Raw genomic sequence first — 25,698 nt, forward strand, 5'->3', positions numbered from 1 at the left:
ACAGCCACCGGGAGTGAGTCCTCGCGGAGTTGCTAATGAATCGGAAACTTATTAACGTTGCTGGACCAATGCATCCCGGATTCAGTTGATGATCGTCCACGGAAAGAAGATCAGGTGTTGAAAGCACCTCGGACATTTGATAGGGATGATACGGTGTATGTCTGAAATTATGGAGCAGGTCCATGTTGGGTCCCAGCAGTTGTGAGGCAGCCGACAGGGCCCTTGTCTTATAGGGTGGAAACTGAAGAGGGGCGGGTGACGCACCGTCAAAGTGACCAAGTGAGGAAGAGAGGGCCAGGTCCAACAGTAGAGCAGGAACCCCAGGTCCTCGAATCTAGGGCGTTAAGGGGGCAGATGGAGCTGCAGGATGAGGAAGCAGTAAATAGTCCAATTGTCCCAGAGGAACCTGGGGCGTTAAGGGCACAGATGGAGATGCAGGATAAGGAAACAGCAAAGGGTCCAATTGTTTTGCAGAACCAGGAACAAACACAGACTCAGGAGCCAGAGCGGGAGCTGAGACGATCTCAGCGAAAGAGAATCCCACCAGATTATTACAGGAGTTAGGGGGAAGGGGTGTAATGTATTGTATTGATTGTGAGGTACTGTATTGTTTTAAGAGTCTGCAGCTGTTGCACTGGAATTGGTAATCAGTAGGTGTGTTATATTGAGCACAGCTGCAGAGTGATTTTAGGCTATGTGTGAGTAGCAGCTTTGAAATAAAGCACCATGTTTTGTTCCTCCGACTCCTGATTCTTTGAGACATAACACAGTTCATTTACCATTTTATCACAATTTGAGTTCATTTTGCTATAATTCTCATTCAAGGTGGTAAGTTTATCTTCCATACCATTAAATCTTGAGTTGGTATCTTTCTTCATGTTTTTCAACATTTCCATCATCTGATCTATTTTGTCTACTTCAATTCTCTCCAATTTATCTGGTACACTGTTTTTCCTCAAGTCTTTTGACATTCTTGGTATACCTTCAAGCACTCCTCTAATCAAGCTTACAGGTCTGCTACTGTCCCTTTAAATATTAAAGTTATGTCAAAGTCCACTCCCTGCACATTACACTAAACAGAGTTTTTCTCCTTTCCTTTGATATTCAATATGGTCTTAATCCCGTACATAAAATACTGTACTCCTCATTTTAGGAAGGGGGATTGACCCCACCTTCTTTCAAAGCCGCTGTTTACCACCTCTGGCTCTCTTTTTAGCTCATTTGGTACATTCCTCCTCCTTCCGTGCCTCCGCTCACTCTCTTTCTGAACTTTCTTATTTATTTGGTTGGATTTATTTATTGCTAGTTACTTGCGTTTTTTTAAAAAAAAACTTTGGATGGTGTCATAGACGCAGCCATTCCTCTCTTTAGTAACTGCAGTAGCCTGCTTTGCAGCCGCTGCTCCGCCGCCTCGGCTCCTCCCTCTGCCCGCTGATGCCACGGTTCTTCTCTGCTGTTAGTTCTCTGTGGGCTTGGAACGCCAGCAGAGGCTCTCCGAAGACACGCTGTCCTCAGACCCCTTCTTTCCAGGGGGTCCCCTAGAGCCCTCCCAAAGCACCCTCTTGCCCGAAGCACCCTTGCTCCTCCGCCAAAAACAGAGGAATTCAGCGGAGCGCGCACACGCCCGCCCGTTCACACCAACCGCCAAACCGGAAGTCTACAAACATGTTGTTGTAGTGGTTAAGAGCAGCAGTCTCTAATCTGGTTAGCTGGATTTGTTTCTCCACTATTCCACATGTAGCCTTCTGGGTGACCATGGATTAGTCACAGTTTGCTCAGAACGCTCTCAGCCCCACCTACCTCACAGGGTGTCTGTTGTGGGGAGAGGAAAGGAAGGAGCTTGTAGGCCTCTTTGAGTCTCCTTAAAGGAAGAGAAAAATGGGTTATAAAACCCAACTCTTCAATTTTTCTTGCTGCAATCATCTGTTTTTCCACAAACCAGAACAGCTGTTAATGATTCCTCTTGTGTATCACTGTGATATAATTATTATGTTTTTGTTTCCTAGGATCAAACATGCCTCAAATACTCCCCAAGAGCAAAGCACCAGGAGCTGATTTCTGTGGAGTGGATAATGATTACTACATTGTCCGCTCTGACCTGGGCTGCTATATGAAGTCAACCAGTTTCAGAGATGGCGATGACCTGGAACTGTTCCAGCTCCACAAAGCTTGTCAGGGTGGAGACCACTACTTAGCTGATCAGGATGGTCATTTCTATATCATCAAAGGAAACCACTATCGCCGTGTTACTAACATGACCAAGGATGACGATGCTGACATTTACAGCCTCCATCCAAACTGCCGCGGAGGAGATCATTATCTGTCTTCCCAGGGTGACTTCTACATTATTTTCCAAAACAAAGGCTTTTACCGTAGGGTCGCTGAATTGGATACAGCTAGAAATTTAGTTGACTGTACCCTTCACCCAGAATGCAATGTTGGCCTTTATTATTGGGGTACTAAGCTTAACTTCTACTTTGTAAAACCCATAGATGAATGGGGCATGCAATACTATAGGTGCACCAACATAAATGAAAACCTTAATGTTGCTATACTTTCCTTCCGTGAAACTGTGGCCCCTTTTATTCCTGGAGGGCTGGCTGTCATTGAAGGTCCAGCTTTTGCTAGATGGGAGGCAATCAAGACCATCTCCAATGACTCCGACACTCCCATCGTGTGGAACAAGAAGATCACTAAGAAGATGGGGTACGACAAGAAGAAAATAAATACTATGGAGCATTCATGGAAGATTCAGATGAGTGCCTCAATCCAGGCAGGACCCATCATTGAAGCCATTGTCCAATTCCAGTTCTCCCTCTCTCCTGAATATGGTGGACGCTCTGTCAACACCACAGAGGAAAACTGGAGTGACGTCACCGAGACAGAAGAAAGCATTAATGTCACCCTGCAGCCGAAAAGCCAGTTGTACATATGGCAGTACCACCTGGGCTTTGGAAAGGAGGCTGTTTTGTTCTGCCGTGATATGAAGATTACAAATAGCTCCACTCCACCCACAGATGTTCCTTTGCCATCTTCTAGCACACCTATTGCCAAAAAGTGCGATCTAAATTAGTAAGATTGTCAAGATCCTCTCATCGTAAACCCCTGCATGCATTAGGTGGGGCATAGGGCTGTTCTTGGGTGAGGCCACACTGAATGTTTGCATTACCAATGCTTCCACATGCCATTAATTAAATCTTTTTGGAGGTACAATCATGTCTTTTTGAATAAATGGGCTGATTCTCAGAATAAAAAATAAAATGGAATCTTGTGCTAAATGTAAACTATCATTGCGTTTTTAATGTCACTTTTTGCTTCCCTTCTCCATTATTTATATGTAGTAGTAATCAAAAGTAGATGTTCCATGGAATCGGTTAAAATCCTTCCAAAGAAACAGTTCACTGGAGAGATGGAAATCGAAAGTACCTGGACACATTGCTGCCTTTTGCTTTCTGCTCCTGTCAAACAGCCTTACCTATTCTTGAGGCAAATTTTCGTCTGTAAAGCAAGACGGCAACCCCAAAATAATACAAATCCCATCCAAACTCTTCCTCCTAATTTGCCAGAATTGCTAAAAAAAAAAACTAAGGGGGGGGGGGGAATGGAGAAGACTAAAAAAACTAATGGGGGTGGGTGGAGAAGACTCAAACAAATTAGTGAATCAATATTTTTTTCTGTGCTGGTGGTCTCTTCTCCCCAAGCTACCCTTCTACCCCACAGGTGAACTACTGCTCTTTCATTAGTGGACAACAAAAATGGTAATTGGAAAGCCATACACCCCCCTCCTCCTCCAAAAAAAGATTTGATCCAAAATCATATTTTGGTCCTGTCCCAGTGTTTTACTTGTAAGCGATGACACCTTTGCTACAAGTGGTGCTCAATTCCACTTAAGTCCAAAGCATTCCCATTGTAGCCCTGCTCCCAAGCAGAATGCAACCTTACAAAATCAGTACAACTCTTCTGATGGCTGGAGGTTAACAGAACACTTAAGGCAAGCAGTCAAAAGTCACAACAGTTGTCTTCATTTTTCCAGCCTTCACAAAGGCTCCTTCCGCACATGCAGAATAATGCACTTTCAAACTGCTTTCAGTGCTCTTTGAAGCTGTGCGGAATGGCAAAATCCACTACAAGTAAAACAGTTGTGAAAGTAGTTTGAAAATGCATTATTTTTATGCGTGTGCAGAAGGGTGTTTCAGAGTTTGCCAACAACAACCCGTGGAAGCAAAATGTTCTGGACTCTAAAATAGTGGGCTTAATGTATGGGGAGAAGGCAGCTCATACCGAGAGGTAAACAACCTGTCTTTAAGTGTCTTAAGTGTCTTTAAGTGTCTTTGTACTAAGAAAAACCTGAGGGAGGGGAAAAGTTAGGGATTGCTCCACTACACGGATTTTGACCGAGCATAGATGAGGAAACTATACTCTACCTAGCTCAGACATCTGATGCTTAACCCCTAAACTTTATGCCCCTACTTAGGTCCAGCCTCACAAAAACGGTGAGGACAACATTTACAATCTTTTAGGGACCTTGTGGGCTGCCATGGTGGAAAATTATGTTTTGCAGCATCCAACATTTGAAGAATTCTTCCAAGTCAAGGGTCATTTCCCCACTTACCTCAATCCACCCCTTTGCTGCTGGCGCGCCGCTTACTCCTTCAGCACTTTCGTCATTTCATGCATCGCCTCGGGCTTCCCCACGGCATTTCGCTGGTCATCAAAAGGCGCTACTGCTACTTTGAGGAGCTGCCAGGTAAATGACGCTGCGCTGGATAAGGGGGTGCGAGAACGCTTGAAACGGCGGGCGTGGCCGGCGCTTGTCGCCCACGCCTCTGTAGTGGGGGAGTGCTGGGGACCTCGCCTTCTGCCAACTTCATGCGAGAGTAGCGTGCAGCAGATGGTAAGTGGGGAAACGAGCAAGGTCAACCAAGCAATTTAGAGATCGTGATGGCCAGAAGGCAGGAAGCTTTTCCAGCTCTACATTCTGGACTTTTGAACATGATCATTTAGGAATATGCTAGACTGTTCCTTCAAGAAGAAACACACTCAAGGCCAAAGGCAGCAGTTTCAAATATTCTCTGTGCACTACCATGCTTTTAGCAGCAACACCAGGACTGTAAGGAGGCACCACACTTATCCATAGTATTATACAAGTTGGAAGGGGTCATACAGGCCATCTCAAAGCTTAAAATATCACTGGCAAGCATTTGCTCAGCTGCTGCTTAAAGACTGCCAGTGAGAGGGAGCTTACCACCTCCCTAAGTAGTCACTATCCAATTTTCTGTTCAACGTTTAAGTAAGTTGGGATATAGTGACACACAGAATTGCATGTAAGGTGTAGTTTGGCCAAAATCTGAGTCTCCCTCTGTCACTGTTTATATGAACGCTGACACATTTTAAAATCAAGCCGTGATGTTCCACCTAAACTGAGCTTTGCTTCTGTGTTATAATGGTGTGGGAATGGAAGATAATACTGAAATGCCTGGGAGCAGAACAGCCAAGAAGTGCTAAGAGTCTTCAAAGCATACAGGGGCTCCCCCTTGCAAGACCTGCCCCTTGTCCCTTTGCTTCTACACATTATACTAATTTTGTGTGTCCTTCCCCACTATCTATCTATCTATCTATCTATCTATCTATCTATCTATCTATCTATCTATCTATCTATCTATCTATCTATCTATCTATCTATCTATCTATCTATCTATCTATCTATCTATCTATCTATCTATCTATCTATCTATCTATCTATCTATCTATCTATCTATCTATCTATCTATCTATCTCTCTATCTCTCTATCTCTCTCTCTCTCTCTCTCTCTCTCTCTATCTCTCTCTCTCTCTCTCTCTCTCTATCTATCTATCTATCTATCTATCTATCTATCTATCTATCTATCTTATCTGAGTCTATCTATGTCTATTTATTGTTTAGCTTTTATAACCCACTCTATCCTCGAAGAATTTCCTGAAGCGGCGCATGCAATGCATAAGTTTAATCACAAGCTTGGACTCAAGTACAATCAAAAAAACTAAACAATTAAGCATCCAATATAAAATAAATTACTAGCTCCCCCATTTAAAACAGTGGATTTAATACAAGTTTAAAATCCAAATCACTTGGCCTAGCAAACCCATATTTTGGGGTAAAACCCTCCCTAAATGGGAAGACTGCTGACTCCATCAATAAAAGATGTAAACAAACAAAGATGGGAGGGGGGCTATACCAGCTAGCCTCCCTTCCACTGTTTGCTAATGTCTAGAGGTTTCCGACTTCCTATACAGAGAACTTTTTTTATCCAAGCTGTACACAGAAGAAATTCTGTGAATTTCTAGGGCTGAATTCTTTCACCACCACTTTTCCAGGGAGGAACTCTTCTCCTTTTTGGGCCATTTCAGGCTTCCCCCCATAGGCTTCAAAGACCCCCATCGCTAAATTTGAGCCGTGATTCAGCCCACTATCATCCTACTAGAACTTCACAGAGATACAAATTCTGCCCTCCCTGCTAAAGAACTACTTCAGGGCTCACTCCTTCCAGTGACCTTCCTTGACTCTAAGCGTTAAAACTGCCGATCTGTCACCTAGTTGCCCAAGCTCAGCAAATGTTGCAGCCAGCTCCATTTATCTTAATTGGTTCCTGTCAAATGGGGATCCCACAGAAAACAAGCTAAGAAAGTTCCGAAACACAGGCAGTAGTTAATGATGCCACAGATGGCTTCTCCCTCTCTTCCTGGTTTTAATTCTGGTGGGATTCCTGGAATGTTGAGTATCCTGAGGTGGCCGGCTCTTTGCCTGAATTTGGAGATTTGAAGAGCAACATAAACTAGTTGCTTTACAACAATAGGGCCCGAGGGAAGGAGTATATATTAACTTTTTCATAAAAGGGAAAAGTTGTTAGGAAACTCTAGCGGAATCTTGAAACCATAATGACTCTACGATTAAAAAATTATAATACAATATCCCGAACTGGTACTTTTTTTTGGCACCTTATATAAACATAATTGCGCTGACCCGCATCCAAAATACATCACTTCATTCAGCAATTTTCACCACAAGGTTGGTGGGAGCAAAGGCGTTAAGGGCTGTACAGCACATCTCTGGGGTGCCAAAGCTAGAAAAAGGTACCACTAGAGTATAGTTCTAATATTGTTTGTGTGCTTTTGAATTTTAGGGGGGGGGGGATTGAGGTGTGTGTGTATGTGGGAGAGTGGCCCCCAGTAGCCTCACTTTTTCTACTGGGGAAAGGCCCTGATCTCCTTACTTCAAAGCTGTCCCAGACTCAAGATCAGCGAGCCTCTGTTTCCCCTGAAGTCTTTCTCAAAGGCTCTCTTTCATCTCTTTTGTTCACTCAGTAAGCTATAAGATAAGTGGGTTGAGCAAAGGGGTCATCAGGGCATAGATGCAGGTCACCACCTTGCTGCTGCTTCCCGAAGCTTCAGGGACTACGTAGGTGGCCATGATGGACCCGTAGAAAAGGCTCACCACGGCCAAGTGTGAGCTGCAAGTGGAGAAGCCAGCTTTTGCCTCCCGCCGCAGCAGAAAGGCCACCTTTGCCACGGACCAGCAGCAGAAACTGCAGTGTAGGAGCACAACGCATGAAGAAGGGAACGTTCCGGAAAAATGGCAATCGAAAGCCTCAGGCTGTAGAAGGTCGTTTCTGTGCGAGGTGCCGGCGTGCAGGACAAGGACAGCAGAGGGCCTGGGTCGCAGAGGAAATGGTTGAGAACGTTGGGGCCGCAGAAGCAGAGCTGGGAGATCAAAGCGACGGGTGTCAGGAACCACAGGAAGCCAGAGAGCCAACAGGAAGCAGCTAGCAAGTAGCAAAACCTCTGAGACATGAGCACTGGGTAACGGAGTGGGTGGCAGATGGCCAAGTACCGGTCCAAGGCCATGGCGGCCAGGAGGAAGCTCTCGGTGGTTCCCATAGAAAAGAAGAAGTAGAATTGGAGGAAACAGGCACGGAAGGAGATGGTTCCCGGAGAGGGAGAGGTCAAATCCAGCAGCATCCGTGGCACTGTGGTTGTTACATAACACATCTCCAGCCCGGAGAAGTTCCCCAGGAGGATGTACATGGGCCGGCAGCTGAGGCAAGAGTCCCGGAGAATGGCCCATACGATGCAGAAGTTTCCCACGAGGGTGAAGGTGTAGCCGATGGACAGCAGAGAGGCCAGGACCAGGCGGAAGAGAGGTGAGAGGTTTAGGAAGCCCAAGAGGACAAATTCTGTAATCCTGTTGGTAGTGTTCACTGGGTCCAATGGCTGGTTGTCCCGTTGCTGTAACGGGCACAGAGAGGAAAATGATTAGCTTCCAAAAGGCATGGTGAAGCCCAGTAGTGGGATCCAAAAATTTTAGTAACAGGTTCCCATGGTGGTGGGATTCAAACTGTGGCGTAGTGCCAATGGGGATGGGCGGGGCATGACGGGCGACGGGCGTACCGGGCATTCCGTGGACAAGTGGCATTCCTGGGGTTGCGGGGCTGTGACTGGTGCCGAGCTGCTGCTCTCGGTCCTTGGGCGGAAGCGAATGCACTAGGCGCGGAAGGCTGCCGCACGCCGTGCACCTCCTGCTTGGGACGGACTGCTTCTGAAGTTCTGCAAGCACTACTGCTGAGAGGAGGGTGTAACTAAGGCCAAAATCACGCGGCAAAATCCTCACTAATTAGTAACCTTCGGCAATACGTAAATATCGGTAATCTACTCTCGAGGAACCTGTGGGAGAACTCTGCTGGATCTCACCTCTGGTGAACTCCTTGAAGTTTGGAAAGCTAAAGTCAGTGACTTTTTTCTAGGGTTCTCTCCATCCCTGTCCTGAATATAGATAGGTAATGCGCCAGCTTTCAGCCGGATTCAGTGGTCAGAGTTCAAGGAGGGAGGAAGACATAATTATGATCCTTGATGCAGCAAGGGTGTTTCCATGTCCACAGGCATTATACTCTGAATTCTAGCTGCCAGAGGCATAGAACAGGGGGAATGTTGTTATACTAATCCTGTGTTCATGGAGACATCTGTTGGAAACAAGATGCTGGGTCAGATGGGCTATCAGGTAGCCTAGAAACAGGGACAGTTCTTTACATAGAACCATAGAGTTGGAAGAGACCACAGAGGCCATCAAGTCCAAGCCCCTGCCATCCAGGAATGCACAGGCCAAGCACTCCTGACAGATGGCCATCTGTCTCTGTTGAAAACCTCCAAAGGAGACTCTACCACTCTCTGAGGTAGTGCATTCCACTGTCTTAACAGCCCTTACTGTCAGGAAGTTTTCCTGATGTTTGAGTGGAATCTCTTTTCCTGCATCTTGAACCCATGACTCCCTGGTCTAGTCTCTAGGCAGCAGAAAACAAGCTTGCTCCCTCTTCAACTGACATCCCTTCAGATGTGCGGCTATCATGTGTCCAGCCAACCTTCTGCTCTCCAGACTAAACATACCCAATCCCTCAAAACACAATGCTACACACCCTACCTTTACGATCAACGTTCAGGAGCAAGAACTGGACAATAATTTAACAATGTGTCTTACCATATGTTTGGACTGATTGAAGGACAGCATCGGTCATAATTCCTTAACACTGGATCTAGAATACAAACAGATTGGTGTTGGAGGGAAATACCATCTCTCCAGGTATCCAGTCATCTTTGGACCGATTTATATGAGTTTTGTTAGGACAAAAGTTGCTTTAGATCCAAAACTGATAAGCTATTCCATTTGCAAAGGCAAGGTCTTTTTTTCTGTGGTGGCACTCAGACTATGGAATATCCACCCACACCACATCATAAACTGTTAGTGGACAGACAGTCAAATGACATGTCATAGGCAATTTATGATTGGACACAGAGGACATTTTTTCTTTAATATTAAAAAAGGACTACCATGGGGAGTTGGGGGAGGTTTGGCTCGTAGTGGTACCCACATTTTGGTGAGCGTGCCCCTGAAGCTGCTGTCAGCATTAGCGTGTATACATGTGTGTGTGTGATCAAGTCAAAGCTGAAGCTTAGGTGACCAGTAGAGGTTCTCAAGACAAGCAACTAGAGGTGATTTTGCCATTGCCTGCCTCTGTAACAATTCGACTTCCTTAGTGGTTTCCATTGGAAATACTAACCGGGCCAACCCTGCTTAGCTTCTGAAATCTGATGAGATTGAGCTATCCTGGGCCATCTAGTTCAGGACACTTATATCCTATGGGTCTATAAAAGAAAAGAGAACACCATCTACCCCATGCAGGGCACAGCAGAAGGCTCATGCTGAGCTTTTGCGTGTGGCTGGGCATCTGTGTTCAGGAAAGAGCGAGAAGGGAGAACGTTTGGCTTTGGGATCCCATGTGTGTCAGCAATTTGCAGAAAGAGGAGCAGGCAGGAAAAACACACTCCAGCTTTGATATCCCTCTTTTTCTCTGCCTTTAAAGAGTCTCTCAAAGCAGCTGACTATCCACCCTTCCTCTCCTCCCCACAACAGAGATCTTGTTGAGGTAGGTAGTACAAGAGAGAGTTCGAAATATTAAGAGGATACAAAGAGAGTCCGGGAGAGGAAACACCAAGAAAACGTTTGCTTTTCAAATGTGAAAACATTCAAGCGTCCTTTCTATCTGGATGATTTTCATTCAAAGAAGCCCACCTCACTTGTTTACACTGAAATATTACGAAGAGGAGCCGTGTGGCATAGTGGTTAAGTGCTTGCACTGCCACTCCCACCGCAGTCAGTTCGAGAGCTCCTGTGGGTCAGATATCCTGGAAGCTGGCTCATGGTCAACTCAATGCATCCATCCATTCCTTTGTCGATGAAATGAGTACCTAGCTCAGTGGTGGCCGAACCTATGGCACAGATGCCAGAGGTGGCACTCAGAAACCCTCTCTGTGAGCCGATGCAAGCAGAATTAAGCCCCACCCTCCCACACACATCTAGGCTGCCCCTGGGCGCTGGGCACCGATTATTAGCATTAAACCTAAGACCTAGTTTTGAGAGCTTGAGCAAGAGTAACCCTGTTAAGCTGTGTTAAACCCCATTGATTTTCATCACACGAGAACTAGCCGCGATCCTTTACCTGGGATTAAGCAGTTTAGCGGCAGTAGAATTAAACCCTCTGAAGTAAACCCTTCTGAATTAAGCCCTCCTAGGGTGCGTCATTTTGTATTCGAAGAGTTGCATAGTTTGCTTCAAAGCAAGCCACCAACTACCACCAAAGCTTACTCGAGTAAAGCCGTGCCTCAGACCAACCATTTTTCTAAACTCAAGCCTCAGTATTCCAGGTTAAATTGCCATGTTGGCACTTTGCGATAAATAAGTGTGTTTTGGGTTGCAGTTGGGCACTTGGCCTCGAAAAGGTTCACCATCACTGACCTAGCTCATAGCTAGGGGATAAAGAACAGCTGGGGAAAGCAATGGCAAACTACCCACAAAAAAAATGAAGCGCCTGTAAGAATCACTGCTTGCAGAAGAATTTTGAATTGAACTGCGACTGAAGGAAACTTACCTTTATTACCATTTCAGCCAATGTACAGTCCACCAAAGGAATACAATTTTGCCTGGAGTGTACCACTTCTGACAGAGGTCATACTTATGTATCTCTTTTTTTTAAACAAACCTTGATTCCAGCTTTTCTAAATATAGAGAATTGTTTTAATTGGAGAAGCGCTTGATCTCAGGGTAAAGTGGTACAGTCCTGACAAAAATTTATGGCAACTATTAGACCTTTAAATGCATTTGTGGCATTTCTTCTCACCCTCCTAAGACTTCAAAACTTCAGGAGATGTTAAACCTCCAGACATAATCAAGACTCCTATTTCCTTTTCTGGCCAAAAGATCAGTGCATGAGTGTGCGGGAGGGGGAAGATTGCCCAGGAGCCTATTAGAGTCCCCAAGTTCGACTTCTGAAAGGACAGATGGTCACAATAGTTCAGGGAGGATCGTAAGGGGAGGCCGGCTAGGATGAAGAATCTGGGCAGAAGGAGAATGTAGGGGAAGAACTAACCTTTTTCAGAAGACTCATCGGCAAGTCCTGAATCACAACAAACCAACTGGCAATCGGAGTCAGATATTTCAGGTCTGCAAGCTGGAGCCCCTGGGAATTCCTGTCTCCAGAGCATCAGGTATCAGCAAAATTGATATTTTGAACATTGGCTGAACTGCAACTTTTGCGGAGATGTTTCTAGGAGAGTGGAGGCAGCTGAAATGTCAGCTGGAAGTCACCTGGACAGAATCCCAAAGGATTCCTTGTTGGAAGTGACAATATTTAGCATGCAAAGGAACTGAGAAGAAGACCCAGCAGGAGGAGACAAGGGGTTGCCTAGATGGGACTGTAAGGTTAGAGAGAGACCCCTCCATCCTTTCGTCTTAGTTCTTGTCTGTCCTTGACTGATACTCTTAGATCTCATTTCCTTCTTCTCTGAAGTCTCCCTCCCTCCTTCCATAGCTAGCAAGATCATAAGAACATAAGAACAAGCCAGCTGGATCAGACCAGAGTCCATCTAGTCCAGCTCTCTGCTACTCGCAGTGGCCCACCAGGTGCCTTTGGGAGCTCACATGCAGGATGTGAAAGCAATGGCCTTCTGCGGCTGCTGCTCCCGAGCACCTGGTCTGCTAAGGCGTTTGCAATCTCAGATCAAAGAGGATCAAGATGGGTAGCCATAAATCGACTTCTCCTCCATCAATCTGTCCAAGCCCCTTTTAAAGCTATCCAGGTGAGTGGCCATCACCACCTCCTGGGGCAGCATATTCCAAACACCAATCACACGTTGCGTGAAGAAGTGTTTCCTTTTATTAGTCCTAATTCTTCCCCCCAGCATTTTCAATGGATGCCCCCTGGTTCTAGTATTGTGAGAAAGAGAGAAAAATGACTCTCTGTCAACATTTTCTACCCCATGCATAATTTTATAGACTTCAAGGTAACTGCAGGCGATCTCTGTCCACTTTCGCACATGCAGAATAATGCACTTTCAATCCACTTTCACAATTATTTGCAAGTGGATTTTGCTGTTCTGCACAGTAAAATCCAGCTGCAAAGTGCACTGAAAGTGGATTGAAAGTGCATTAATCTGCATGTGTGAAAGTGCCCAGAGTGTCCGCTTTCCTTTCTGACATGTGGTTCCCAAATAAAACATTTATCTTTTATTCAGTGTGGCTGCCGCTTCTCTGCACACCTAGCATCCTGCTAACATTCGTCAGACTTGCCGTATTCAGCAACCCATGCGTGTCCTTGCTGCTGTAGTGTTTCAGACAGTTGATGGGATTTTTCCTTTGTGATTCCACTTTAAAAAAGAAAGAAGCCGAGACATTTTGAATCTGCATGAGCTTGAGTAAGGTTATAAAAGCTTTTTTTTTTGGGGGGGGGGGCAGCAAATTCTTGCAGTAGCAAAACGGAAGGGGCGCTATCTGGATCTCCCCTGCCTGATGTTACCGCGGTGTGACATCAAGGCAATGAACCAACAAAACCATTAAAACGTATAAAACCGTTCGAGAGAACAATTAAACAAAGCACGCAACAATTGAAAGCAACAATCAAACAAAATACACAAGCTGGAATAAGGCTGAGTGAAGAAACTCCAGATGTAATCAACAATTGTTTGGCACCAGTATCAGTTGAGTAAATTAGTGGTCATTGTTTGACATTGTCTGGTACAGGGGTAGGGAACCTGCGGCTCGAGAGACGCATGCGGCTCTTCTGCCCTTGCACTGTGGCTCCACGAGCTGAGCCGCCGGCCCCATCCTTGCCCGCCCTGCAGGCAGCAGGGCGGGTGCTCTAACTGCCTGCGGTCGGCTGGGCCGCGCTGCGGGCTTCCCCTCTCACCCGCCCCGTTGGAGCGGGGCGGGCGCTTTCCCGATCCACCAGCTTCCCAAGCCGCCGGCTTCATCCTTGCCCGCCCTGCAGGCAGCAGGGCGGGAGCATCAATGCGCTTTTCAGAATGAGCGGAGTAAAAGGTAAAAAAACCCAATATATATATAGCGTTATCTTTATTTTAAATGTCAAAAATTATTTGCGGCTCCAAGTGTTTTCTTTTCCCATGGAAAATGGGTCCAAATGTCTCTTTGAGCGTTAAAGGTTCCCTACCCCTGTAGGATTGTTGCCTTTCTGATTCCCACCATTACAATGGATCTCTAGTTCCCTTGAAGAAAATGGCCGTTCTGGAGGATGAACTCTGGCATTATATGACACTTAGGTCACCCTCTCCCTAAACCCTGCCCATCCAAGACTCCCCCCCCCCCCCCCAAAAAAAAATCTCTAGGAATTTCCCAACCCGGAGGTGGCCACGCTATAGTTTAGTGATCACTTGCAAGTGGATTTTGCTATTTTAACCAACAAACTCCAATTGCAAAGTACGTTGAAAGTGGATTCAGTATGTGTGAAAGTGCCTGTCGTTGCCAATGACAGAGCAAAATCAAACCACGCTTTGCATTTAATTATTTTTATTGCATTACAAAGAACACACACAAAAAGTAGACAGACAAGGACACGGCATCCATTTAATTTTGCTGTTGCTTACCGTTGGCTCCCAGAGTATTTGCCTGGCAAATATTTCACTTAATATGTTTTTTTCATGAGTTGTACTCTGTTTCTCAACACAAGCAAACACCTGCCTTATCCTGGTACGTTGTTGCCAAGAAACCAACAAGCTCTTCCTTGACTGAGTTTCAAACTGTAATGTTGGGCATCTGGTACAGGCCATGGAGGGAAGGTGGAATGGTGTAGCTCAATCTCAGAAGCTAAACAGGATTGGTACTTGGACGGCAGACCACCCAGAAAGAGGAAGGCAATGGCAAACCACCTCTGCTTCTTACTGACATTGAAAACCCGTTGCTGGGATCCCCGTAAATTGACAACACTTATGTAGTTGTTAAGTAAGTTGTTATGTATGTAGGGTGCATGTTTCAAGTGCCACCAAGTCATTTCCAACCCAGGGTGACCCCATGAATCAATGTCCTCCAAAACATCCTATTGTTAACAGCCTTGCTTGAGTCTTGCAGGAGGATGACTGTTACTTCCTTTATAGAGTTAATCCATCTCATCTTGGGACTTCCCCTTTTCCTGCTACCTTCAACCTTTCCTAGCATATATACATAGTAAAGGTAAAGTTTCCCCTTCAGTCGTGTTCAACCCTGGGGTACCCCTGCAAGCAGTGATTTCATAGGCAAGCCGTTTTTGTGGGGTAGTTTGCCATTGCTTTCCCCGGCTATTCTTTACCTCCTAGGTCCGTGGTGGCGAACCTTTGGCACTCCAGATGTTATGGACTACAACTCCCATCAGCCCCTGCCAGCATGGTCAATTGGCCATGCTGGCAGGGTCTGATTGTAGTCTATAACATCTGGAGTGCCAAAGGTTCGCCACCGCTGTCCTAGGTACTCATTTACCGACCAAGGAATGGATGGATGGCTGAGTTGACCATGAGCCAGCTGCCAGGATATCTGACCCACAGGGGGATTCAACTCCTGATTGTGTGAGTGGCAGTGCAAGCACTTAACCACTAGTACATGCCACCAAAAAAACAGTGGAAAGATGGATATAACAGTTGCCCCACCCCCACCCCCCCATGGTGGAATGGTTTGTTCCTTTTTCTCTCTCTCCCTTTTGTTTATACTGACACCTTTCTCTTCAGGAGTCTAAACAGTGCTTCTTTCACCTGATTGTTCCTCAGACAGTAAATCATGGGGTTAAGAAAAGGTGTCACGGCCGTGTAGAACAGTGTCACGGCCTTCGTTATCGCTGATTGGTTTTCTCCGCCTGGAATTAAGTACATCCCCGCCACCGAGCCGTAGAAAAGTATCACCACCAATAAGTGGAATGAGATGGTGGAGAAGGCCTTCATTCGGCTTCCTGGGCTGGCAGATTTCATTAGAGTGTTGACCACGACGCTGTAGGAGAGCGCGACGAAGGACATATTGCCAATAATCAAAGCATTTAAGCAAAACTGGCTGATGATGGGGGCAGCTCCTAGCGGAGGGCAGGCGAGGGACAGAATGGGCCCGGCGTCACATAAAAAGTGGTCAATGATGTTGGAACCACAGAAGGGCAACCTGGATATCAAAACGGCTGGAACAAGATACCACAGGAAGCCAATGATCCAACAAGAACCTACAAGACTATAGCAGGAGTTGGCGGACATGATTTGTGGGTATCTCAGAGGGTGGCAGATGGCCAAGTACCGATCTAAGGCCATGGCTGAGAGGTAGAAACATTCGGTGCTGCCAAGAGCGAAGAAGACATAGAACTGAATGAAGCAGTTGTGGAAGGAGATGATCCCACGAAGGGTAGCTAGGTCGAAGAGCATCCGGGGCACGGTGGCACTCACGTAGCACATCTCTATCCAGGAGAAGTTGCTCAGCAGGATGTACATGGGGAGCCGGGCCAGGTGGGTGTCTAGAACCACCAGGGTGATGATGGTGATATTCTCAGCCAACGTCAACACGTAGAGAGTGCCAAAAAAGAGGAGGAGCAGGTACCGCTTCGACTGTCCAAGCTCAAATCCCAGCAAAACGAATTCCTGAACTCTACTTCCATTGACAAACTCCATCTGGAAGTAGATAAGATATAATTACATTTGATGCGTCTTTATTTCCTGATTATTTCCTGATTAGAAAGAGAAACACTGAAGAGCCATGCCATTTAGTCTAGGAAGGGAAGAAGTCTTCCTGTGTTTCTTGTCTCATCTGAATATTCCACAGAAAAGATTACTCCACTAAGTAGCTATAAATGGTAAAGTATCAAGAACAGCTTTTGACTGGGTCACTAACGGTTCACTCCTAAGGAGAATTACTCCAGTCTAATCCCATTCATTTCAATGGCCTCTAAGGATGAGAGAGCAAAGTGTTTGATTGATACTGGAGAGAAACTACGATGGGTTTTCGTGTAGAGAGAGATTTAATGCGTGCTAAACTAAGAATGAGAAGGGGCTGAAGGAAACCGAGACAGTGTGATCTTAGCAGCCTAATATTATATTATGTATAAAACTGCTCAAAGAATATTGTCGAAGGCTTTCACAGCCGGAATCACTGGGGTGCTGTGTGGTTTCTGGGCTGTATGGCCGTGTTCTAGCAGCATTCTCTCCTGACGTTTCGCCTGCATCTGTGGCTGGCATCTTCAGAGGATCTGAATTCAGTATGATCTGAATTCAGTTATATTATGTATAAATGTTATATTATGTATAAAACTGCCCAGATTGTTTTATTCTTTGCAAATCGTTTCTCATAACCTTTAAGTTAAAGAATTTATATGATTTTTTAAATTTGTTCAATTTAACCTGGAACCCTAAACTAGTAACTTCATCAAGACCCTATAGCCCTCCAAAACTGCTTTAAAACTCAGATACGCTACTGTAGGAGAAATTAAAAAGGGATTTGGAATGAAATTCCTGGTGGCAATGATATATACCTATGGAAAGAAAATAATAAATAAACATTGTTTTGCATGTGTTAGGCCTTTTGAATTTATTTAGTAAACCTGTTGTTTCTGTGGGCCTCTCAGTCAATGTACCATTTAGGATGAGATTATCTTGCTCTTCCCAGAGCTTTCTATGGACTGGCTGTTGTGAGTTTTCCAGACTGTGTGGCCATGATCTGGTTGTTTTTGCTCCAAAAGTTTTGCTCACCTCTATGACTGGCATCTTCAGGGGCATTTAGGCAAAAATGGAAAAAGAATTGTGTGGTGGGAACAGAGCCAATTACAAGAGAACAAAACCAAACAATAAAAGGCTGCTGCAGTAATAACTTATAATAAGAGACAAGAGCAGCAACATAAATCAATAAGTACATAATGACACGGTAGCACACGTAGCACACACAATAGTGCACATCAAACAGAACAAACAAAACGCAACAATAATCAGGAGGAATTGTATCATCTCTCTCTCTCCAAGTTTGTCTCTATGTTAAGATTTAGCCTTTATCCTTTCCTTTATCCACGCCTGATTTATTTTCACCTGGGTCAGGTTCTCTTTGCCCCAGCATCATCAAGTTTCTCCCTACCTCTAATTTCTTCATAGGCAAATCATGGTGAGATGTGTTTCTCTCCGTGACACAGAAACACATCTTACCGTGACATGTCTCTCTGAAGATGCCAGCCATAGATGAGGGCAAAATATTAGGACCAAAAACCACCAGACCACAGCCAAACAGCCCAGAAAACTCAGAATAGCCGGTTGATTCCGGCGGTGAAAGTCTTTGCTAACACATTCTCTGGACTCAGTGCTGTGCACGATGGTGGGGTGCTTGACGTTTGACAGGTGACTGTTACTTTTCCAAATTTTTCTACATTTCCACTCTACCAGATTTATGCTCTGTCTCTAATCCCACCGGTGTGTGCAGAATTCTAGAGACAGGCAGCAAAGCGGGTGGGGTAGATTTAGAACGTCTTTGTACAGAAATGCAAAATTATCAAAAATAATTTGGCCTTACCATTCACGAGAGGATTGCCAATTGGTAAAAAGTTGCTCATACTTCTCCAGCACAAGGAACACCTAGCATCAGGCTTTGGAAGCCATAATCAAAAACTTCTGGAAACACATAAACGCATGAAGCTGCCTTATACTGAATTAGACCATTGGTCTATCAAAGCTAGAATTCTTTTCTCAGACTATCTGTGACTCTTCAGGTTTCAGGGCTGGTATTTCAGATTAGCTGCCACCTGGTTTTTTTAGCTGAAGATGATGGGTGGAATCATAGTTGGAAGAGACCACAAAGGTCATCAAGTCCGACCCTTGGGAAAGGATCCCTTCAGAGCAGTATTAATCTAAGACAATGTATTATCTCTTGGGAGGTAGGTTAGCTCTGCCTGGCGGAGCGAAATAGGCGACTTCCCCAAATAAACCCTCCTTGGAGTTCTGTGTTTTCTTTGGATCATTATGAACAATGAAACATATTAATAGCTTGGACTCATTATGGGCAAGGTCTCTAGTTCATGTGAGATGTGATAGGAAATGGTTCCACCCAAGGACTGATGCCTTCAAGTTCTATTAGTATATCTCCCAATGGATTATTTGCCATCAGAAGATCAAAACAAGACCCACCCTGCTCATGGAAATCAACTGTGCCAGGCAGAGATATTGTGTGTGTGTGTGTGTTGTCATCAAGTCACAACTGACTTTGGCAACCCCGTAGGGTTTTCAAGGCAAGAGATGTTAACCACTTATTCTCCTTGAAAATTGTTGAGCCGACTGAGGCATGATTCTATATAGTGTTTTAGAAAGGATCTCACTAACAGAGATACAGACCAAGGTTTTAATGGCGTCTTGCATAGCCTCTTGTTGTGACCGCACTTGGAGTACTGTGTTCAGTTCTGGTCGCCACATCTCAAAAAGGATATCGAAGAGATAGAAAAAGTGCAGAGAAGGGAAACGAGGATGATTGAGGGATTCGAGCACCTTCCTTATGAGGAGAGGCTGCAGTGTTTGGGACTCTTTAGTTTGGAGAGGAGACGTCTGAGGGGGGATATGATTGAAGTCTCTAAAATTATGCACGGGGTAGAAAATGTTGACAGAGAGACATTTTTCTCTCTTTCTCACAGTACTAGAACCAGGGGGCATTCATTGAAAATGCTGGGGGGAAGAATTAGGACTAATAAAAGCAAACACTTCTTCACGCAACGTGTGATTGGTGTTTGGAATATGCTGCCACAGGAGGTGGTGATGGCCACTAACCTGGATAGCTTTAAAAAGGGCTTGGACAGATTTATGGAGAAGTCAATCTATGGCTACCAATCTTGATCCTCCTTGATCTCAGATTGCAAATGCCTTAGCAGACCAGGTGCTCAGGAGCAGCAGCAGCAGAAGGTCATTGCTTTCACATCCTGCACGTGAGCTCCCGAAGGCACCTAGTGGGCCACTGCGAGTAGCAGAGTGCTGGACTAGATGGACTCTGGTCTGATCCAGCAGGCTAGTTCTTATGTTCTCTTTTCCTTCCCCCAGTGTGAGCAACTCTCTTCTTATTTGCATAGTTATCATGGTCCCCACCTGCCAAAAACAACATGATGGCAAATTTAGGAGGTATCTCTGGGGGGTGGGGCTGGAGGGAGAAAGCAATATACTGCTTTCCTCTGCCGAAAGGAGTCTCATAGTGGCTTATAATCACCTTATCTTCCCTTCTCTTTAAATTTATTACACCCATCATCCAAAAAAAATCCCAGGAAGATTGGAGGAATGGGCTACCTCCTTTCTTCCGGCAGACCTTGAATCTGAAACCTCAGGTAGAATTGCCAGATTCTATGCAGCTGCCAGAGGCTACTGAGAGACAATGTTGATTCAGTGATTCGTATTTGATTTTTCATATATATTTTGATGGAAGATTGTACATATGTTGCTGTAGCCACTCTGTTTACATATGTTTTATTCTGCTGGTCTATGCCCATATTAAATGATTGAGTGGTCGATTGATTGTACCATTTGGAGTTCACTTATCACAATGATGTATCTATATACATAAAACAGCATTGGGTTGTATTCAGCCAGTCTTTCTGCAAAACTTGTCCCAATTTCACTCTTTCTTATGCCGTCCATCATATATGTCTTTCGTTCATGCATGACCTCAAATTCCCGCTGTGGCCTTTTGGAGAGCCAAAGGGAATCCACGGCTTCCTCTTGCACCACTGGAAAAGATGCCCAACCCATTTCCTACAAATCATATAGAAAAACAAATAACGCTTGCTTTTTGCAGACAGTTCTTCTGAATGCATTTGAAGGAACGCATAAAAACCACACAGTCGAAGCTGCTGTTATCACATGCGATGCCTTTCGTTTTATGTTATCACAGAAGAGATGCACAGCAGAGAAATCTCAATAATATTGGACTCGACATGTTTACAACACTGGGTTCTGGTTCACAAAACAATAGTAAACATTCCTTGAGGCAGTGTCTGGATTTCCAAGAAATTAATAAGCTACTCCTTTCCCTCCCCCCCCCCCTTAATCTGGCAACCCAAGAAAGCGATGAAAGAATCTCGTCCCGTGGTGATTTCCTTAATATTGCTGAGAGGTTGGGTGTCTCTACTTTTCACATGGTCTCTTTCCTCTTCAGAAACATTGCCTTTCTCTTCCACAGCCTCCCCAGTGCCTCTTTCACCTGATCATTTCTCAGGCAATAGATCATGGGGTTCAGAAATGGCGTCACCGCAGTGTAGAAGAGTGTTATTACCTTAATGACCTTTGCCTCGCTTTCTCCAGCGGGGACTACATAAGACCCTGCCACGGGGCCGTAGAAAAGCGCTACCACCACTAAGTGGAAAGATATGGTGGAGAAGGACTTCACCCGGTGTCCTGGGCGAGAGCTTTTCATCAGAGTAAGAATCACGGCCCCGTAGGATAGCATAACAAAGACCATGTCGCCTAGACAAACGACAACATTCATGATTGTTTGAATGATGATTGGTGCGTTTGGTAGTGGGGGACAAGCCAAGGATAAAATTGGCCCCGGATCACACAGAAAATGGTCAATAATATTGGGGCCACAGAAGGACATCTTGGAGATCAAAATCACCGGGATAACATACACCAGGAATCCCCAAAGCCAACAGGCAGTTACCAGCTGCGATAACAACAAATTTGGGGACATACTCCAGGATAGCGCAGCTGGTGGCAAATGGCCAAGTACCGGTCCAGGGCCATGGAGGAGAGGAAGAAGCATTCTGTCGTGCCCAGAGAGAAGAAGATGTAAAACTGGAGGAAGCAGTCGCTGAAGGAAATGATGCCATAAGGGGATGCCAAGTCAAAGAGCATCCGGGGCACGGTGGCGCTCACGCAACAGATCTCCAGCCAGGAGAAGTTGCCTAGTAGGATGTACATGGGGAGCCGGGCCAGGTGGGTGTCTAGAACCACCAGGGTGATGATGGTGATGTTCTCAGCCAAACGCCAACACGTGAGAGAGTGCTAAAAAAGAGGAGGAGCAGGAACCGCCTTCGACTGGGTTCAAGCTCAAATCCCAGCAAAACGTAATTCCTAAACCTCCTACTCCCCGCTGGACAAACTCCAATCTGGAAGTAGATAAGATATCATTACATTTGATGTTTTATTTCCTGATTATTTCCTGATTTGAAAGAGAAACACTGAAGAGCCACGCCATTCCAATCTAGGAAGGGGAGAAGTCCTGTTCCCATCTGAATATTCCATTGCAGAAACAATTACTCCACCAAGTACCTACCACGGTAAAGTATCAAGAACAGCTTTTGATTAATCACTAACGGGTTTTCTCCTAAGGAGAATCACTCCAGTCTAATCCTTGCTCATTTCAGTGGCTCCCAGGCTGGAGTATCTCTGCACAGGGATGGCACTGATAGTCTTGGAACAGGGGTCCCAAACTTTTTAAACAGGGGGGCCAGTTCACTGTCCCTCAGGACTGTTGGAGGGCCGGACTAAAAAAAACTATGAACAAATTCCTATGCACAAAATGTTTGTAAAATATTCACTTTCACCTTTCAGCCTTTCTGTCATGGTCTATTTTTAGAACAGTGACCAAAGTATGTCAAGTATAGGGTGGGCTCCAAATATTGTTGGGGAGGCTGCGGAATACCTTCCCCCTGCAAAAAAAAGCAGAACTTTCCCAATGAAGCATTCCATCTAACCCAGGATCAGGTATCTTCCTGGGTTCTTTCCTCCCTAGCAGCCAGCCACAGCTTATCAATAGCCTGGCTGGATGCCAATGGGAGTGAGGCGAAACAGAAAGCCTGAGAGCAAACACATGGAGAAGCCGAGAGGGCTTAAGCAGGCGTTGCCACATGTAAGGTTTCCAACTCTGGGTCAGAAAATGGCTGGAGATTTGGGGGTGTCATCATGTAACTGCAATCAATGGCTGTTAAATGCCGGTTCCTCCTCTCCCTCGAGCCCCCACTGCACATGAATGGATTATCACCGCCATGCCTGGCGTGGCCAGATAAATACCTTCAGGGGGCCACATTCGCCCCCCCCGGCCGTAGCTTGGGGATCCCTGGTCTTGAATAAATATTTGAATGTGGTGGGGAGCCATTTCTTTCCTACGCCACACCTAAGAATTGTCTTCACACCTTGTCTGACTGAATGCTGGAATGATGCTGGTGAGGCTAAACCAGAATAAGTGCAAGTTCCATTTGAGAGCATCCTATGTCATGGTTAAAACTAAAGTCCCAGTCAAAACTACAGATGGAATGCTCTCAGGCACAATACATACAATTGCTTTTACCACAGAAAGAAACCCCCATATATCAGTTCTGTTACATTTTGTCTCATCTTCCCCCCAAATTTCTCAGGGTGGTCTCTGTGGATATTCTCCTCTGTTTCATCCTCACCAGAGCTCTCTAAAATAGCATCTGCAGAGAGGCGTTTGCCCTCTCCGCACAAACCTTTCAAATGCTTCTCAGGCAGGAAGTAAAATATTTCTTCCATGGAGTTCTGCAACGTTCTCCCTCCCCCTCTTTTGGTTCAGAACACCCTTTGTTTCCAGCTTGGAAACTTTTTATCTCGAATCCCTTTCTTAAATAATTATTTAATAATATAATTCTTTAATAAAATAATTAATAATTAATAAATCTTTATTAGTAATAATTAATAAAATAATTCTTTAAAATAATTCTTTAATAAAATTATTAATAATTAATAATTCTTTATTAATAATAATAATTAATAAAATTATTCTTTAAAACAATTCTTTAATAATCATTCTTTAAAATAATTCTTTGGTTTAAAGCATTTTCAATACATATTCTCTTGCTAAAGGGCATATTTAAAGCATTTCATCTACTTCTGTTTTCATGCCTCTGTGCCGTCCCCGAATTTCCTCCTTGGTGTTATTTTATCGTATCCCTGAGCTGATTTCATTCCCCATCACCTCTTTGTTTTCATCGTTTTTGTGTGGGTTTTTTCCTTTGGTTTTTTTTTAAATCTTTGAACCATCAAACACATGTAGCTACAGAGAATTGCAGCTAGGAAGCACTGAAGCAATGAAACAGTGAAGCATTGATCCTACAAATAACCAAAAGAAAAGGGGGAGGTGGGGGCAACCTCCTCAACAGCGGGACATGCACCTTGGAACACCCTCCCACTAGGTATCCTGTACACTCCGTCCACCTTTGTGGAAGTTTGGGATGGGAGTTTTTAGAACTTGGATTTTATCAGCCTTTTTATTGTAACCCGTCCTTAAACTATTATATGGGATGAAGAAAAGAAGAAGGCTTTTCTCTGTGATACACCTCTGAAGATGGCAGCCATAGATGCAGGCAGAACGTTAGGAACAAGACCCACCAGACCATAGCCACACAGCCCGGAAAACCCACCAGAACCAAAAGAAGAAGAGTTTGGATTTACACCCCACTTTTCTCTCCTGTAAGGAGACTCAAGGTGGCTTACAAGCTCCTTTCCCTTCCTCTCCCCACAACAGACACCATGTGAGGCAGGTGGGGCCGAGAGAGGACTGAGAGAACTGTGACTAGGCCAAGGTCACCCAGTAGGAATGTAGGAGAGCGGAAAAACACCTGGTTCCCCAGATAAGCTTCTGCCACTCAGGTGGAGGAGTGGGGAATCAAACCCGGTTCTCCAGATTAGAATCCACCTGCTCTTAACCACTACACCACGCTTGCTCTCCCTTTCAGTCTCTTTCCAAACAGACTTTTCTAATAGCTGACCATAATTTTTTTTTTTTTTTTTTTAAAAGAAATCCACATCTATTGAATTAAGGTGATGCTCACTCAACCAGTCCCTCTATGTCCCATCCTGCTGTTTATTGTCTTGTTAAAGTTCCTGTTTATGTCTCTCTGCAGTTTTCAAAATTGTGCTTTACCCAGAAAAAGCTACATCAGAAGTAGTAGGTCAAATCTTGGGAAGATTTTTTCCTGCGATTCTTTCCTCTGGTCTGACAATGGTGTTCAGCTGTAGCATCGGTTGTTCGTGGAGCTGGTTTGACGAGAAGCGAGAGGACAAAATGAACGCTACTGATAAATGATCACGACTGTTGGGGAAGGGCCCCTTTAGAGTAATATCATCCGAAGCCTGTAGATTACAATTCTGAAGACAATTAAATGCCCTTTGTTTTTATGACATGTAGAAAATTACCATGGGCAATCAGTTTTTCCCTCTGGAATCTGGTGTTTGGTAAACATGGACCATCCCCTATTGGTAGTTGCATCAAGGGAAGAACTACTACCACGGGATCAAAACAGCCACAAAAATACTTTCTTCCACATAGAAAAACAGAGAACTTTGGCTGGATGCTTGGATACCTCCCTGAAGGACTGTGGCTGAGATAGGATGGATAACCTTCCATCTCTTTGAGATGGCACTAGGTTACAAACAGATATAGGGCCAAGGCTTAGATCCCAGCAGCTTTCCTCATGCATGAAAATGGGAAGGAGAGGTGCCCTCTACCGCCAAAAAAGGCTAGCAAGGCGCTGTGGGACTCATGGGACTAATATGAAGTTATGCCCTGAGGTGGGATCCAGCAGGTTCTCACCAGTTCCTGAGAGTGGGTTACTAATTATTTGTGTGTGCCGAGAGGGGGTTACTCATTGGGTCTGCTTTTCCATTAGAAATCCCATTAGGTCCAAAAATCATAAAGTCCTGTTGTTTCCTATGTGGCTGGCTAGCGAAGGTAGAAAACGGGATAATTCTCCCTGTTGGGCTGTTTTAAAAACATGTTTTAGAAATATGGTTAAGTTCCTTGTTTAAGGAAAGTCTCCTTCTTTTGATTTCTAGAAGCAAAATTAAGTATTTGAAAGTATTAAGTATTTGACAGGCAGTCAATTAGAGGAGAAGTAGTTGTTTCTGTTGGCAGTAGAC

General features: G+C 44.9%; 2 protein-coding genes and 1 pseudogene across 2 annotated transcripts; all 3 read right to left on the minus strand.

Annotated features, from left to right (window-relative positions):
- Window positions 1–7,345: 7,345 nt before the first annotated feature.
- LOC125425391 (olfactory receptor 11H4-like) lies at window positions 7,346–9,535 on the minus strand. Its single transcript, XM_048483003.1, is given in 3 exon segments — window positions 7,346–7,504; window positions 7,507–8,262; window positions 9,506–9,535. Coding segments are annotated over 3 exon segments (945 nt in total).
- Window positions 9,536–15,546: 6,011 nt separating this feature from the next.
- LOC125425396 (olfactory receptor 11G2-like) lies at window positions 15,547–16,485 on the minus strand. Its single transcript, XM_048483006.1, has one exon. The coding sequence runs from the start codon at window positions 16,483–16,485 to the stop codon at window positions 15,547–15,549; it is 939 nt and encodes a 312-aa protein (XP_048338963.1).
- A 4,468-nt stretch (window positions 16,486–20,953) lies between these two features.
- Window positions 20,954–23,313, minus strand: LOC125425392 (annotated as a pseudogene).
- Window positions 23,314–25,698: the final 2,385 nt, after the last annotated feature.

The sequence above is a fragment of the Sphaerodactylus townsendi genome, unplaced genomic scaffold (genome assembly GCF_021028975.2).
Source record: "Sphaerodactylus townsendi isolate TG3544 unplaced genomic scaffold, MPM_Stown_v2.3 scaffold_38, whole genome shotgun sequence".
Lineage (NCBI taxonomy): Eukaryota > Metazoa > Chordata > Lepidosauria > Squamata > Sphaerodactylidae > Sphaerodactylus > Sphaerodactylus townsendi.

What these genes read in the sequence shown, in the direction of transcription:
- LOC125425396 (XM_048483006.1), bottom strand. Translation starts at nt 16,485, where the DNA reads ATGGAGTTTGTCAATGGAAGTAGAGTTCAGGAATTCGTTTTGCTGGGA.